Here is a 16,551-nt window from a genome sequence, read left to right as displayed (position 1 = left end):
AATAAATGAGCCTTCGATACTCTCTACTTCCCTTTAAGTCGACCTAAGACTTATTTTAATGATAATAATAAATATTTCATTAATTAACCAAAAAAAAATGGGCAATCGATACTCTCTCGCTTCTTATAAGTCGAACTATGAATCGGGTTAATGATAATCGTCGATATTTGATCAATTAATCGAAACAAATAATCTATCGATACTTCTCGGATCCCTTGATTCATTTTTTGACTTATTTTAATGCAAATAATGACTATTTTATACATTAGCCGGAATAAATCAGCTGTTAAACATCTTTTGACCTGTTCAAGTCTATAATTTTTTAATTTTACTAATAATAATTAATATTCTATTACTTAACCGAGATAAATGAGCCTTCGATACGCTCTCGTTTTCTTTGAGTCGTTCTATGACTTATTTTGATAATTATAATTAATTTTTTCGAGTAACCAAAATAAATAAGCGATTGATACTCTCCTTTTATTCTAAGTCGACCAATAACTGATATTGATAATTATAATTAGTATTCTATCAAATAATTAAAATAAATAGGCCATCGATTTTCTTTCGTTTCTCTTAAGTAAAACTGTAACTTTTTGATAATAATTATTAATATTTTATCCATTAGCTGGAATAAATCAGCTGTAAAACATCTTTCGACCCGTACGAGTTGATAATTTATTGATTTTACAAATAATAATTGATATTCCACTAATTAACCGAAATAAATGAGCCTTTGATGTTCTCTCTTGTTTCCTCTCAGTCAACCTATGACTTATTTTAATAACAATAATCAATATTTCGTCAATTATCCAAAGTAAATGGGCTATTGATAGATTTTCGTCTCTTCTACGTCGACCTATGACTTAATTTAATTATAATAATTGATATTTGATCAATTAATCAAAATTAATAGGCCATTGATACTCTCCTGGTTTCCTTAATTAGACCTGTGAGTTATTTTGACAAAAAGAATGACGATTTTATCCATTAGCTGAATAAATCAGCTGTTAAACATCTTTTGACTCGTCCGAGTTGATAATTGATTAATTTTACTAATAACTAATGTAACGGGGTGGTTAGCACTGTCCATTGGTCACCCCTTTCCTCTTTGAAAAAGGGCGCCACTGGAATTTTATACTCGGTGTCCCAGAAACCGGGGAGCATGAGAAGGAAAGATCAGGTCGTGAGAAGTTGAGAAAGACTTTAAAAGTAATGCTGAGAAACAATTATTAACAATTAACAATCCAATTATTTATTTAATATTAACAATTTAATTTTAACAAAATTTCTTAAAATATTGCCCTCAAAATTAACCTATCAATCACTAAATTTGAGAACCTCTCACCTACGCAGGCACATGCCAAAACTTATAACTAAATATCATTAAATTCTTTTAAACATAGATCATTACGCATCTATCTTCTTAATTTCTTAACTCAACATGAACCTTTACGCATCTATCATCTTAATTTTCTAATTCACTTTTAGACTCATTACGCATCTATCTTTATTTCTTAACTCAACATAGACCATTACGCATCTATCTTCAATTTCTTAACTCAACATAGATTATTACGCATCTATCTTCAATTTCTAATTCAATCATAGACTATTACGCATCTATCTTTAATTTCCTAATTCAATCATAGACCATTACGCATCTAGATTCTTAATTTCTTAATTTCATCAATCAATTTATTCTACTAAACCCACTGATTTATTTCATTTCTTGATCTCCACTAAATAATCTTTAACAAAGTTCACTACATAATTTTCTCAACAAGTTCGGTAATCATTTTCTAAATTCACTAAATTTCTCAATAAATACATTCGCTAAATTAACTAAATTAATTAAATTTAGCCCACCGGCCTGAATTTAATTTAACGCAATTTCTTAAATCCAACTACTGTAATTCTAAAACGTCTCAACAAAATTTACAACCGTAGAACATTATAGAATGACCTTCACTAACTTAATTACGTATTTCCATTTCTTATTCGAACTTTGTCTTGAAAATTCTTAACTAAAATTAATTTATTATAGCCAACAGGCCTATAATAAATTACTAATAAATTCTCTACCAATAAATTAACAATTAATAAATTAAATTTCATTTTTAATATAAAAGTTCAGCGACAAAACTAACTACTTGACCTTGACAATAAAAACTAAAGTACGAATTCGCTAATATAAAAATGACCGCTCGAGAAATTAAATTTAATTATTTCAGCCTCTTAATTAAATTAATAATCAAATCTGGTCTACAATAATCGAAAATACCTGGAGACTCAATTATTGTTTCATCCAACGACGACTGATACTCCGGTCCAACTTGGCGGGCTTAGCTGCTTGGCGTCTTGTCGTCTCGAACCAGGGTGCGGTAGGGTTGTCCAATTCCAAAAATGCCCCGATAACTTCCTCTGCAGTTGCTCTTTATTCTCGACGTCCAAATTTACATTCTATTGACTTAAACTGATCTCAACAAGGTCACTGATTCACAAGGGCAAAAGGCCACTGGCTTCCAGAAGGGAAAAAAGCCTCGATGTCCCTCCTGTCGGCTCTTTTATAACCCTCCAACTCCGGCTCTCGAACTTTCCTATTGTTATGCCCCGCTTTATTTTACGGGGACAGTAGTGGGGACTTTCGATTAGCACGCCCGGTGACAAGTCGAAACTACTTGTCAAAAATCGAAAGGTACGGCAAAGCCCTGACCTACCGTGCGTTAATTAAGTGGTCGATAATGACCCCGGGAAGTTCGATTTTCCCTGTTACACATCCGAAAAATACTATATATTAAAAGATTGTTAATAATTGGAGTAACAGACTCTTAGATAGAAAAAGAGAATGTTTCATGGTAATCACAAAATACCCACTGGAGTAAAAAAAATTAGGAAAACGGTTGACCCTGAAGGCCATCCCTGCAACTTCCCGCTAATTCCATACTTAGGCGCTTAAAATTGCACCAATGGCGTTTTTGAGCTCTTCGAGCTCAAAAAAGAACAACTTATGGGTTATTTTGAGCTCTCCAAGCTCAAAGAGATTGTTTTCCTATGCTTTTGAGCTCTTCGAGCTCAAAAGTCTGATAGGGATTTGATGACACTATTTTTTGAATTTTTAAACCACAATAACTATTGAATGAATAAACCGATTTTCACGCGGTTGGCAGCATTTGACGCAGTTTTTCAAGCCTCACAAAAAATCTCAAATTTTGAATTGATCGCGCAAAGAATTTTGGAGTTATTCCGAAATAACACTTTTTTCGGTTTTCTTTCGTTCACGATATCTCTCGAACGAATCAACCGATTTTGACTGGACTGGCGGAGATCGACGTGGTTTTTTGAGGTTAAGAGCTGATTAGTTTTTGGAATTGAACTATTAAGCCATTTAAAAGTTATTCCAAAAAAACCACATTTGAAAAAAATTTTTTTTTTCAGTTTTTTGAAGATTTCTCAAAATCTATTGATCTGAATCGGTCCAAATAGTTTTCAAAATCTAAGTTAGGTCAAGCCCTTTCGAATGAAACCAACCGCGATAAAATCGGTCCAGCCGTTCAAAAGTTATAAGCGGTTCACATACTTTCACATACAAACACGCACACACACACACACACACACACACACACACACACACACACACACACACACACACACACAAATACATACAGACGCCGTGACAACCTCGCGGGGATAGGCAGGGAAGCTTCCTGTGACCTTCAAACGTCGAGATCTGATGAAAACTCGGTTTTTGCAAAACGGGGTGAAAACAATAACTTTCCGATTTTTGAAAATCTTTGATTTTCGTAGCGGGAAGTTAAAAATTATATAGAATTTTATATGATTCATATCGAATTGTATATGAATTATATACACATCTATATAATTATAAATGAATTACATATGCTTCTATATAATTAGATATGAATCATATATAATGATATATAGTTTTTTTTACTCGGGTATGCCTTTATATGAGTACATAAGACTACTTATGTGCTGGTAAGGGTATGAGTATATCAGACTATATGAATCCATATCAAGTTATATCAACCCTGATAAGGGATTTTTAACTTCCCGCTACGAAAATCGAAGATTTTCAAAAATCAGGAAGTTATTGTTTTCACCTCGTTTTGCAAAAATCGAGTTTTTATCAGATCTCGACGTTTGAAAGTCACAGGAAGCTTCCCTGACTATCCCCGCGAGGTTGTCACGGTGTCTGTATGTATGTATGTGTGTGTATGTGTGTGTGTGTGTGTGTGTGTGTGTGTGTGTGTATGTGTGTGTGTGTGAAAGTATGTGAACCGCTTATAACTTCTGAACGGATTGACTGATTTGACCGAATCTGGATCGATTCAGATCAATAGATTTTGAGAAATTTTCAAAAAACTGAAAAAAAAATTTTTTTCAAATGTGGTTTTTTTTTAATAACTTTTAAACGGCTTAATAGTTCAATTCCAAAAACTCATCAGCTCTTAACCTCAAAAAACCACGTCGATCGCCACCAGTCCGGTCAAAATCGGTTGATTCGTTCGAGAGATATCGTGAACGAAAGAAAACCGAAAAAAGTGTTTTTTCAGAATAACTCCGAAATTCCTAGCGCTATCAATTAAAAATTTAAGATTCTTTATGAGGCTTGAAAAACTGCGTCGAATGCTGCCAACCGCGTGAAAATCGGTTTATTGATTCAAAAGTTATTGCGGTTTAAAAAATCAAAAAATAGTGTCATCACATCCCTATCAGACTTTTGAGCTCGAAGAGCTCAAAAGCATAGGAAAGCAATCTCTTTGAGTTTGGAGAGCTCAAAATAACCCATAAATTGTATTTTTGAGCTCGAAGAGCTCAAAAACGTCATTAGTGCAATTTTAAGCGCCTAAGTATGGAATTAGCGGGGAGTTGCAGGGATGGCCTTCAGGGTCAACCGTTTTCCTAATTTTTTTTTCAAGTTTATAAAAGTATATTTAACTTTATAAGGTTATATCAGGGCATATCAGGACCTATTGAAAAATAATGTAAAATTAGATATGAGCATATCAAGCTCTATCAAGTCTGATATAGACATATCAAATTGATAAGGCTTGATCAGGCCTGATATGGCCAATTTTCATAGCAGGCCATATCAGGACATATCAAAAATTAAATATGGACATATCAGATCATATCAGGCCAGATATGAACATATCAAAAATTTTTATATGGCCTTATCAGCTCATATCAAGCTTGATCAGAATATTTTTTCACGGGAAGTTCTATTGTAGATCTCACTTTCGTCAGTAGCAGCCTCACCAGAGGTAATATCAACTGGAAGGTGATGGATATCCATACAGCCAGCGACCACAACGCGATTCTCTGGAAAATATCAAACGACCAGAGCCCGAGAAGACCTAAAAAGCAACTTAACACCATTGGTTGGAAGGTTAAAACTCTTGACCCAAGTGCATTGTTAGTAGCTCTCAATAGTGACCAGATTAACGCGGGCTGCGCAGAAGAGAAAACCAAGGACCTGATGAAAAGAGTGACCCAGGCTTGTGACGCCAGTATGTCTCGTAGACGTGGCATGAACACAAGACCTTCCGTTCACTGGTGGAACGACAACATCAGCGCCCTTCGTAAAGAGTGTCATCAAAAGAGAAGAATATCTCAGCGTGGCTACCGACGACCTCACTCTGCGGAGCTGGTCGCAGAGTACAAAAAAGCCCGTCGATCCCTGAACAAAGCCATCAAAAATAGCAAAAGAAAATGCTGGAAGGAGCTCATCAACGAGGTGGACAGAGATCTGTGGGGTAGGCCGTATAAGGCGGTCATGACCCATCTTAAAAACCAGCTAATGCCATCACCCACGTGTCCTCAACTCCTACAGAAGATGGTAAACGCGTTGTTCCCCGAACAAAACGAGTTTAACTACCTATTAGCGCATAATGAAATGGATGACATTCCATCTGTCACGGAGGAAGAACTGATGGAGGCTTGTAATCGTGTAGGGAACCATAAAGCGCCGGGATTGGATGGGGTCCCCAATATTGCTTTAAAAACAACTATAAAAGCAGTGCCATCATTGTTCCTGGACGTCTACGACACATGCCCCAAGAAAGGAATTTTCCCTTGGAAGTGGAAGCAGCAACGACTAGTACTACTTCCGAAAGGGAAAAAGCCACTAGAAGAACCGTCATCTTATCGACCACTTTGTATGTTAGACACGGCAGGTAAGATATTTGAGCGTATAATCCACCAAAGAATAGAAGCAGTTGTCGATCCACTCCTGGCAGATAACCAGTATGGTTTTCGGAAAGGACGATCAACCCTGGACGCAATCAATCTGGTTGTTGCAACGGCCAAGGAGGCAATCGAAGGGATCAGATGAAAGGGTGGAGCGAAGAAGTACTGCCTGGTGGCCACTTTGGACATCAAAAATGCCTTCAACTCCGCCAACTGGGACTGCATTATGCAAGCCCTGGAAGAGAAAAACGTACCAGGATACCTACGTAGGATAGTGGCTAGCCACTTCACGGACAGAATCTTGAGATACGACACGAAGAATGATCCAAAAGAGTATGATATTACCGTAGGTATACCCCAGGGTTCCGTTCTGGGTCCACTTCTGTGGAATGTCATATATGATGGCCTGCTGAGACTGACTCTTTCAAGAAGTGTCAAGCTTGTTGCATATGCAGATGATGTAGCTGTCGTAATCGTTGCTAAACACCTAGATAAGATAAACCACATGTTCGGTATCACCTTTGAGAAAGTTAACCGGTGGATGGACTCAATGAATCTACAACTGGCTAAACAGAAGACTGAGGCTGTGCTTATTACCAGCATAAAAGTGATAGAGACCATAAAGCTGAAAGTCGGAGAACAAGAAATCATATCTTAACCATATATCCGATATCTGGGAGTGATGCTTGATGCCCGATTCAACTTTAAGCAGCAAGTCAAACACGTGAGTGCAAAAGCATCAGCAGTGGTAGCTAGCTTAGCACGACTGATGCCAAACGTCGGAGGCCCAAAGCAGAGCAGAAGACTACTGCTATCATCTGTAGTCACATCAATGCTCACTTACGAAATATCTATCTGGGCGGAAGCACTAGAGAAGCAAGAATCATGGAGAAAGGCTGAACCAGTCTACCGTCTAAGTGCCTTAAGAGTAGCGAACGCCTTCCGCACAATATCTATGGAAGCAGTGTGTGTCATTTCCGGAACTTTGCCTCTCGGAACTATGCTTGCGGCCCCAGTCTACTGCCCAGGCGTTGAAGTCCCTGGCTATTGCCACTGGGTGGTAATGCTTCGCGTCCTCGGTAAGTCGATCCAGAAATGCGGTGAATTCGACAGTTGAGAGACTAGGTGATGCGTAACAGCTATAGAAGCGGATGCCCTCTACTGATACTGCTACAAAGCCAGCATTGCTGTTGTCGACTGCATTTTGGAAAGGGAGCTTGCCACATGACCAGATGACAGCTTTGGATGTGCTGTCAGATTCCCACGGTTGGGTACTCAAGTGTTTATATGGCTCTGCTATCAGTACCAAGTCAAGCTATAGTTCTCGCACGGATTGCATGAGCAGGTCATGCGCTGCCTTACAATGGTTGAGATTGAGCTGCAGTATCCTCATGTTTGTTTGTTCGTCAACTTCTGGAGTGCCTCCTGAAATAACGGGCACTTATAAGTACCGGCATGGTGAACAACATTTTCTGCACTTTCAATCTCAGCACATAATGCACATTTGGCTGGATTTTTACAATCAGCAATCTTGTGCCCTTTTTGTCCGCACCTGATGCATAGCTTCGACCGGTCCACCTTGCTTCTGCACTGGGATCCATGATGTCCGAAATGCCAGCATTTGAAGCATTGAATAGGTCTCTCCGTTGCCCTTATTCGGCAATCAACCCAATCAATCCGGATTTTGCTACTTCCATCCAGTAGTTTCTGTGCTGTTGCTGCTGGTAGAATTACTGTGGCAATTTGAGTACCTCTATAGGCCTTACAGATCTTGATTGCCTCTAGTGGTATCTCACAGCCATCTCCAGCTTCCTTTTGTAGGGCACCCTGGATGTTGTCCCGGAATACACGGACTAGTCCCGGAATACACGGACGGACTAGACTCGCTCGGAGCGGTGAAGATTCCGATCTCTAGCACTCACTGCGTACTCCCTGATCAAGGCCCGAGGTGGCTGGCTCCTGATCTACTGCTGTAACTTACACCTCGGCAGAGCAAGCTCACATCAGCCGTGGCCTGCGTCGTCGGAAACTACGACACAGGTTCTGGACCCTCCCAGTGGGTTACAACAGAGAACGATCTTCTTCTTGCTCGGTCAGTTAGTGTGAACAACCCATTAAAGGGAGTTTTGTCCACGGGAGCGTATTTTATTTAGCTCCTACCCTCTGTACCTTGTCAACTAAGAGACTCAGTGTCATCCAAGGACAGCGAGCGTTCTCCCATCCGCTCGGGGAGACGCGTTTGGTATCAGTATCTCTTCTGCCCCGAGATGTATGTATGTATGTATGTATGTATGTATTATAACCAAAATTTTTAACATCGGGTTGACCTGCTACTACGTAGCAGATTACTCAATGTTGGTTTTATTTCTGTCTCTCACTCTCGCTTCCAGTCTCAACTAAAACCCAAGGCGCCAGATAATTTTAACATAAGAGAAATTACCAAAACTCAATAAATGTAGCTCAAAACGAAAAATACTATAAAACTCAATAAATAAAAAAAAAACTAGAACCTGAGACTGGTAGCTAAAGCGGAAAGACAGGTAAACCACGGTGTCGCTCAGTATGTTGGTTTGTGAAGAGAGGGAGGGATTCGGATATAGATAAGAATTAATGTGATTATTAATACGCTTAGATATTCAATTGATCTTTGATTTATCAACAAACTAAATATCAAAAATCATAAACTTGACTCGATACAAAATCATAAATATTACAAAAATAAACGGAATAATTTACTGACAAAATAATGATTAACTAAAACCTCAATGTAGCGTGATAACTCAAAAACGATAGCTAAAATGTAACCTAGAGCTCTAACAATTCTCATAATAAATCTCAATCACCCTCAAAACTTTTACAAAACCCAAAAATACTCAATAAAACCCCAAAACTAAACTGACTCTAAAACCGTAACTAAAACGTACTCAAAAATTTACCCATAGATAAACTCAACATCAAGAAAATAACATACCTTTAAAATACCTTTTCTCGAGCAAGGATATCCCTTGGTGATTATTCTTCTGGGATTGGCTTTGGATTGGAACCATACACGAAAACTCAAAAATAATACTCAACAATGACCATTTGGCTTCCACCGCCGACATGGTCAGCTGCCTTCGGTGGCCTGCCACCCGTACCGTATCTGACCAAGTACTGATTCCCGACGAAGTTGGTCAATCCTCGTCGTAGCCAACTAAAATTAAAAATGTCGTTAACGACATACCGGTTCCAACCTCAACCAAATCCCTTATACTGGAGCGCTGACCTTACAATCAGACTTTTATAATTCACCAGGAAATCTCAGAGGGCTAGAGGCCTAGCATCTACGAGGCTGGGTGACTCCAAGGTCCCACTCCACGACAACGTAGACTCGTCCACAAGCTCGAGACGCCAACTTTATTTTCACTAAACTTTAACCTCCTACTCGACTGACTCTAAACTGACTCTTTTCAAAAATATAAAATACTGTGTCTCAAATATAAAATTCTAAAACAATCATAATAACTGTAGCATAAATGTAGCCTTTAGTGCGAAACAAAACTGTAGTCGAGATGGCTGTAAAGAGAAGTCGTGAGCGACTCTCTGCTGTATTCTGTAACCTGCGACTGTACTTGGCATGAGCCGACACTGGAATGTATGTCATCTCTCGGCAAAGGCTGGAACTAGTCTCTCTCGATCTGTTCGCGGGATCGACGATGATCGTTCGGGTCGTAACCCCTTCCCTATAACGCGACTATACCACGTGACTTCAACTACTATACTGTATCCCTACCTATAGCTTTACTTAATACCCAAAAATACCTACTTTATCTACCCTCTTATTATCACACTTTAATTAATTATAAACTCAAACTACATAAAATAATTTTGAGTTATCACTAGAGGTAACAAAAGACAGATTTATAGGACTGGGCCTTGTGACGTTCACTTGTCATAGACCCCTATAAAAAAAATAACGTCACAGTATGTATGTATTAGGGTATTTCAAAAAAAAAAGAAAAAAATTTTTTTTTTTAATGGTGTTGAAAAGTTTAAAGTACATTTAAAACCAAAAATTATGGCGCCTATTAGAGCCCTTAATATTAATATTAAGGTTTGCCTCAATTCATTTGTAATTTTTCTATTTAAATAACACGAGAAAACTTTTTTTTTATTTTTGAATTTTAATTACTTCGGAATGGCTTGTTTACGCAATATCCCAGAGAGAGGTCTTATAGGAAATTTCACGTTCTACAAAAAACGTTTGAAGGTCAAAGTTCCTCAGATCAACCGTTTCAAAGATATTTGCAATCAAAACTAACACCAATCAATAATTTCAAATATTTTTCAATAAAATTGCAAAAAAAAATCATACTTTATATTGATATTGTTTTTTTTTTGTAAAATCAATTGAATTCTGTTAATTTGAGATTTTAATTTTTTTTTTTGCTTATTTACTCCATACGTAACTCACAAAAAGTACAAATACATCAATATAAAGGTTAAAATTATCAAACAAATGATTTTTGGGTCTCTTTTAAAACAAATTTATTTAATATTTCATAAAGTTTATAAATTTTTGTAAGATGAAAATGTAAAGTTCCTGATCACACTGACTAAACAAACACTTATCATTGTATTTTATTAAAAATGTTAAAAAAATTATAAATATATTAAATCAATTCAATCAACTATAAAATTTGATTAATTTTTTTCATTTAAAAAATATTGAATGAGCTTTATTCAGCTCCGTTGATAAAATTAGTATATTCGTTTGATTTGAGTTATGTAGTTAGTAAGCTCTGTGTTGGTAAGCTTGGTCGTTCAGTACTAATTTCTCTTTGTTGCTCTGCTTTCAATGCTTTGTTCTATCTTCTCGTCATTGTCTTTCTTTATTGATACTGATTGTTATTTAAATTCGTTATATTATTAATTTAATTTGCTTATAATTAAAATATATAAGTTATAAATTTTATGATCACAATGGTGAAAACAGTGTACTTGATTGGTGATATATTAAGTGAATTTGGTGGAAAAAAATTACCTTTATTGAAAGAGGTTATGTCACATTTATTTTATTATCTCAAAACGAAAAATTTTTTAGTGAAAGAAAGCATATCAACGACTGTCGACAAAGTTTTCGAAATTTGGTGTGTGGCACAAATCCCGACAAGAGAGAAAAGATCTGCTTTTTCAAAACCAACCTCAAATCACAATCGATGGAGGAATTTACAAAAAAACTGTAAGAGGAAAAAGTCAAAATCTCAAAAAAAAAATGAATCCCTTTTTCGGGACGAATTAAATAAACTATTTGATATAGCTCATGCTGATGTGCTAAATTTACTGGATAAAGAAAAAAGATTATTTTATTTGGGACAAAAATCTTCCAGTCGACGTGGTTTTATTTCATATAATTCTCAACCAATTCCAGAAGATGTTGAAGATATGGATGTTGATGTAAGCGATGAAAATAATAACTACAGTAATAGTGATAACAATAATGAAGAGAACATTGATATCAATTATAATAACAATAATGATAGTGGTACATTTGATGTCGGAGAGTTCGGTAATGACAATGTTGACTATTCTTGTACAGTTGAGACTGATAATGTTGTTAATCATGAAATATCAAGTCGAACATCTAAGTTATCCCAGAAATCTTTGGAAAGTAATACTTCTCCTATAATCTCTGATTATGAAGATGAAATTCCAAAACAACAAGTTCCTAAAATTGATCTAATGACACCAGAACTTGCTGCGGCTTTGGATAGAGCTAATGTGAGTAGTAGGTCGGCGACTTACGTTTTTGCTGCTTTATTATCTAGCCTAAATATTGATTGTGCAAGCGTAAACTTCAGTCATTTGACTATTCACCGAGCACGGGAAAAATTTCGCAAAGAAGCGACGTTAAATCTGAAAACTAATTTAAAAACTGATAATTATGTGCTACATTTTGATGGAAAACTGTTGTCAGATATTACAGGTATAGAACAAGTTGACCGGCTTCCTATTATTTTATCATCATCAGGTAAATTTCAACTGTTAGGAGTCCCCAAACTAAAATCTGGAACTGGAAAAAATCAAGCTTCAGCTATTATTACAACAGTAAAACAATGGAATATTAATACTGATAACATCAAAGCATTGTGTTCTGATACTACATCGTCAAATACGCTGTAGTATTTTGGAAGTTATAACACCAATCAAAGATGAAATTTTGAAATTCGTTAATAATCAAATAGAAGTAAAATTTTTTAATCCAGCGCTAAAGAATTATCAACTGATGTTAAAGTGAAACATGAAAATTTTTGAAGTTCCGTATAATCATCCATTTTACACTTAATAATTAACCCCGTTGTAAATAAAAATATTGGAAATCAATTTCACATGATTATTACACTCTTAATCATCATTAACGATTACAATTGCATTTGTAAAATATTTTGTAACTTTTACTTCACATCAGTTGATAATAATTAATTTTCTTTACTTTGAGGTTGCAATGTTATTAATTTTATTTTGACTTTGAACTTTTTTTGTAGATGGATCATTGTCGTGACGATTACCGTGAACTCCTGCAATTATCATCGATATTTTTGAGTGCTACTACCACAAATATTACATTTAAGCGTCCTGGAGCCGTCCATCATGCAAGGTGGATGGCTAAAGCAATATATAGCTTAAAAATTTTTTTATTTAGAAATGAATTTCATCTTACTAAATCAGAAATAGCTGGATTACGAGAACTTAGTTTATTTATCATAATATTCTATTTAAAAGCTTGGTATACTGGCGCAGTGCGCTATAGCAGCACCTAATAATGATTTAACTTCAATTAAAGAATTAATTTCATATAAAAAATTTAAGAATACTATTTCACGGGCATGCTCAGAAAAATGAGCCGATCACTTGTGGTATTTAAATAACGAGTTGTCTGTTTTATCTCTCTTTGACGAAACTGTTTCAGTTGAAATAAAAAGAAGAATATTTCATACTTTAGAAAACTGTGAAACCAATGAAACTACAACGAGTCGTTTTATAATCGATAAGACAAATTAAGAGTCATTATTAAATAAAGATCTTAGTAAATTTGTATCTATGAGATAAATCTGTTTAAATCGTTTGATTTGTCGTATGATTTCATTGATGAGGATGTAACTTTGTGGCCTCAAAATCTAAATTACAAAAGAAACTTGGAGTATTTTGAGAAACTTCAAGTTGTAAATGATGTAGCAGAACGCGGCGTGGCATTGATAGAGCAGTATAATCGATACTTAATGAAAAATGAAGAACAGCTTCAATATTTATTGCAAGTAGTGACAGAACACAGAAAACGATATCCTAATTGCAATAAAAATAATTTTATAAAACTGTAATATTTTCAAGTTAGAAAAAATTTTATGAATTGTTGTTAAATATTGTTTTTTGTCATAAAGAATTGATTGTTTAATAGAATTTATCAGTGTTTGGTAGAAAATAAAATAAATATCTTATCAAAGAGACCCAAACATCATTTGTTTGATAATTTTAACCTTTATATTTATGTATTTGTACTTTTTGTGAGTTACGTATGGAATAAATAAGCAAAAAAAAAAAAATTAAAATCTCAAATTAACAGAATTCAATTGATTTTACAAAAAAAAACAATATCAATATAAAGTATGATTTTTTTTTGCAATTTTATTGGAAAATATTTGAAATTTTTGATTGGTGTTATTTTTGATTGCAAATATCTTTGAAACGGATGATCTGAGGTACTTTGACCCTTACCGTTTTTTGTAGAGCGTGAAATTTCCTATAAGACCTCTCTCTGGAATATTGCGTAAACAAGCCATTCCGAAGTAATTGAAATTCAAAAATAAAAAAAAAGTTTTTTCGTGTTATTTAAATAGAAAAATAACAAATGAATTGAGGCAAACCTCAATATTAATATTAAGGGCTCTAATAGGCGCCAAAATTTTTGTTTTTAAATGTACTTTCAACTTTTGAACACCATTAAAAAAAAAAAATTTTTTTTTTTTTTAAACACCCTAGTATGTATGTATGTATGTATGTACAAAAATTATTTAAACAAATTTTTAACTTCCTGCTAAGAAAATCGAAGATTTTCAAAAATCGGTAAGTTATTGTTTTTACCCCGTTTTGCAAAAATCGAGCTTTCATCAGATCTCGACGTGTTAAGGTTACAGGAAGCTTCCCTGATCATTCCCACGATGTTGTCACCGCGTCTGTATGTATGTACGTATGTGTGTGTGTGTGTGTGGATGTATGTAAACCTCTTATAACTTTTGAACGGCTCGACTGATTTCATCGCGGTTGGCGCTATTCGAAAGGGCTTGGCCGAAATTAGATTTTTAATTCGATTTGGACCAGTTCGGATAAGTAGATTTTGAGAAATCTCAAAAAAACTAAGGAAAAAAATTTTTTTAAATGTAGTTTTTTTGGGATAACTGCTAACCGGCTTTACTGATCGATTTCAAAAACTGATCGGTTTACTTTAAAAAAAACCGCGTCGATTGCTGCCAAGCTGGTCAAAATCGATTGATTCGTTCGAGAGATATCGCAAACGAAAGAAAACCGAAAAAAGTGTTTTTTCTACATAACTTCAACATTTGTTTTGAATCGTTTTTGATCAAATGGAATTATTATCAGAATTTAAAAAAACGTCGATCGCCGCCAAGAACGTGGAAATCAGTTGATTGGTTCGAGAGATATCGTCGACGAAATATTTGGAAACAAGTGTTTTTTCAATATAACTCCGACATTTTTCGGAATAACTTTCAAACGGCTCTACCGATCAATTCCAAAAAATTATCAGCTCTTAACATCAAAAAACCATGTAGATCGCTGTCAAGTCAGTCAAAATCGGTTGATTCGTTCGAGAGATGTCGCGAACGAAAGAAAACCAAAAAAAGTGTTTTTTCGAAATTACTTTGAAATTTCTAGTTCGATCAATTCAAGCTTAGAGATTCTTCATGAGGCTTAGAAAAAACTGTTTCGACTGCCGCCAACCGCGTAAAAATTGGTTCATTCTTTCAAAAGTTATTGCGGTTTAAAATTTCAAAAAAGTGTTTTATCAAACTTTTATCAGACTTTTAAGCACGAATGGCTCAAAAGCATAATAACGCTATTTCTTTGAGCTCGAAGAGCTCAAAATAACACATAAGTTGTATTTTCGATCTCCAAGAGCTTAAAAACATCATTCGTGCAATTTAAAGCGCCTAGGTATGAAAATGGCGGGAAATTGTAGGGATGGCCTTCAGGGTCAACCGCTTTTGTAATTTTTTTTTTATTCACTTCAAGAATTATTAAAATTGAAAAGATTTAGCCTATATTCAAGTTTAGCAAAGATTTTCTTCAGTACTTTATCTTACTCCAACTTTTTCTATAATGCTCTTATAAATAATGAATATTAGAATCTTTTCCATAAAAAAAAATAAGTGAAATTACCTAAAAAATTCGGCAGTTCGGAGATCAGGCAGTGCAGGAGTTCGTCCGACATTGAATAAAAATTTACTCTCATGACGTGCTCCAATTAAGGGAGTAGGTGGGGGTGCCCCAACTCCATTAACTGAACTAATTTCATTGTTGAATAACGTTTGTGATGGAGGTGACTGAGTTGTTGGACCAGTAGTGTGCTGGGAAATGAATATTGTTGAGTTCTTAAAGGAAGCTTCTGCATCTTTTCCTCCACTCTTCGCTATGGTTGATGTTGAATTTGAGACAGCGGGTGGTGATAATTCTAGTGAATCATCTGCTAAATCCATACTATCATCATGCTGCTCACTGTCCGTCGTCGTTATCTGTATATTAGGTCAAGCATATAATTTAATTATTACCATTTTATACTACTAGTAGTCATCAGTCACAATAAGTAATTAATCGAATACGTTTTATGTAGATGCTATAATTAATTCAACGTCTAATTAGTCATATTGGATGTGTTATATTATGCTTAGCATAATAGTAATATCGTGTTAATAATATTATCGTGATCGCAATATGACAACGTTTGGATTGTAACTATAAATCAAATAAATGATTAAAAGTAGTCAAATAATTGTAGACTTTCAGATAACTCGCAAAATCTATTAAATTTAAGATAATAAGTAACTATGGTTATCGATCAAAATAAAAGAATACTTTGTAATAAAGGCCCTAGGGGTATAAGCATAGTAAATTTACCCTTGAAAGATATCGGCATGATACTGGAAGGATTTTCAGGTACTAATAAGATAACAAGATCCTGAAAGTTTTAAATCTCTCTCTAATCCATTTGGTATTTGAGAAAAAGCCAAATGTGTAGAAATCAGACAAAATGAATATTCTCAGAAACGCACCAATCAATTGATTCGA

General features: G+C 35.2%; 1 protein-coding gene across 4 annotated transcripts in view; it reads right to left on the bottom strand.

Moving 5' to 3' along the window:
- Nucleotides 1-16,551, bottom strand: part of LOC123266732 — a 751,444-nt gene that overhangs the window by 480,523 nt on the left and 254,370 nt on the right. For all 4 annotated transcript variants that reach the window (XM_044731127.1, XM_044731129.1, XM_044731128.1 and 1 more), the window contains exon 3: nt 15,646-15,998. In XM_044731127.1, the coding sequence (XP_044587062.1) occupies nt 15,646-15,998 (353 nt within the window). The remainder of the gene's footprint in view (nt 1-15,645; nt 15,999-16,551) is intronic.

This window comes from Cotesia glomerata, linkage group LG6 (genome assembly GCF_020080835.1).
Source record: "Cotesia glomerata isolate CgM1 linkage group LG6, MPM_Cglom_v2.3, whole genome shotgun sequence".
In the NCBI taxonomy this organism is placed as follows: domain Eukaryota; kingdom Metazoa; phylum Arthropoda; class Insecta; order Hymenoptera; family Braconidae; genus Cotesia; species Cotesia glomerata.
The sequence above is the reverse complement of the archived record's forward strand: the minus strand, read 5'-3'. Positions and strand labels throughout refer to the sequence as shown.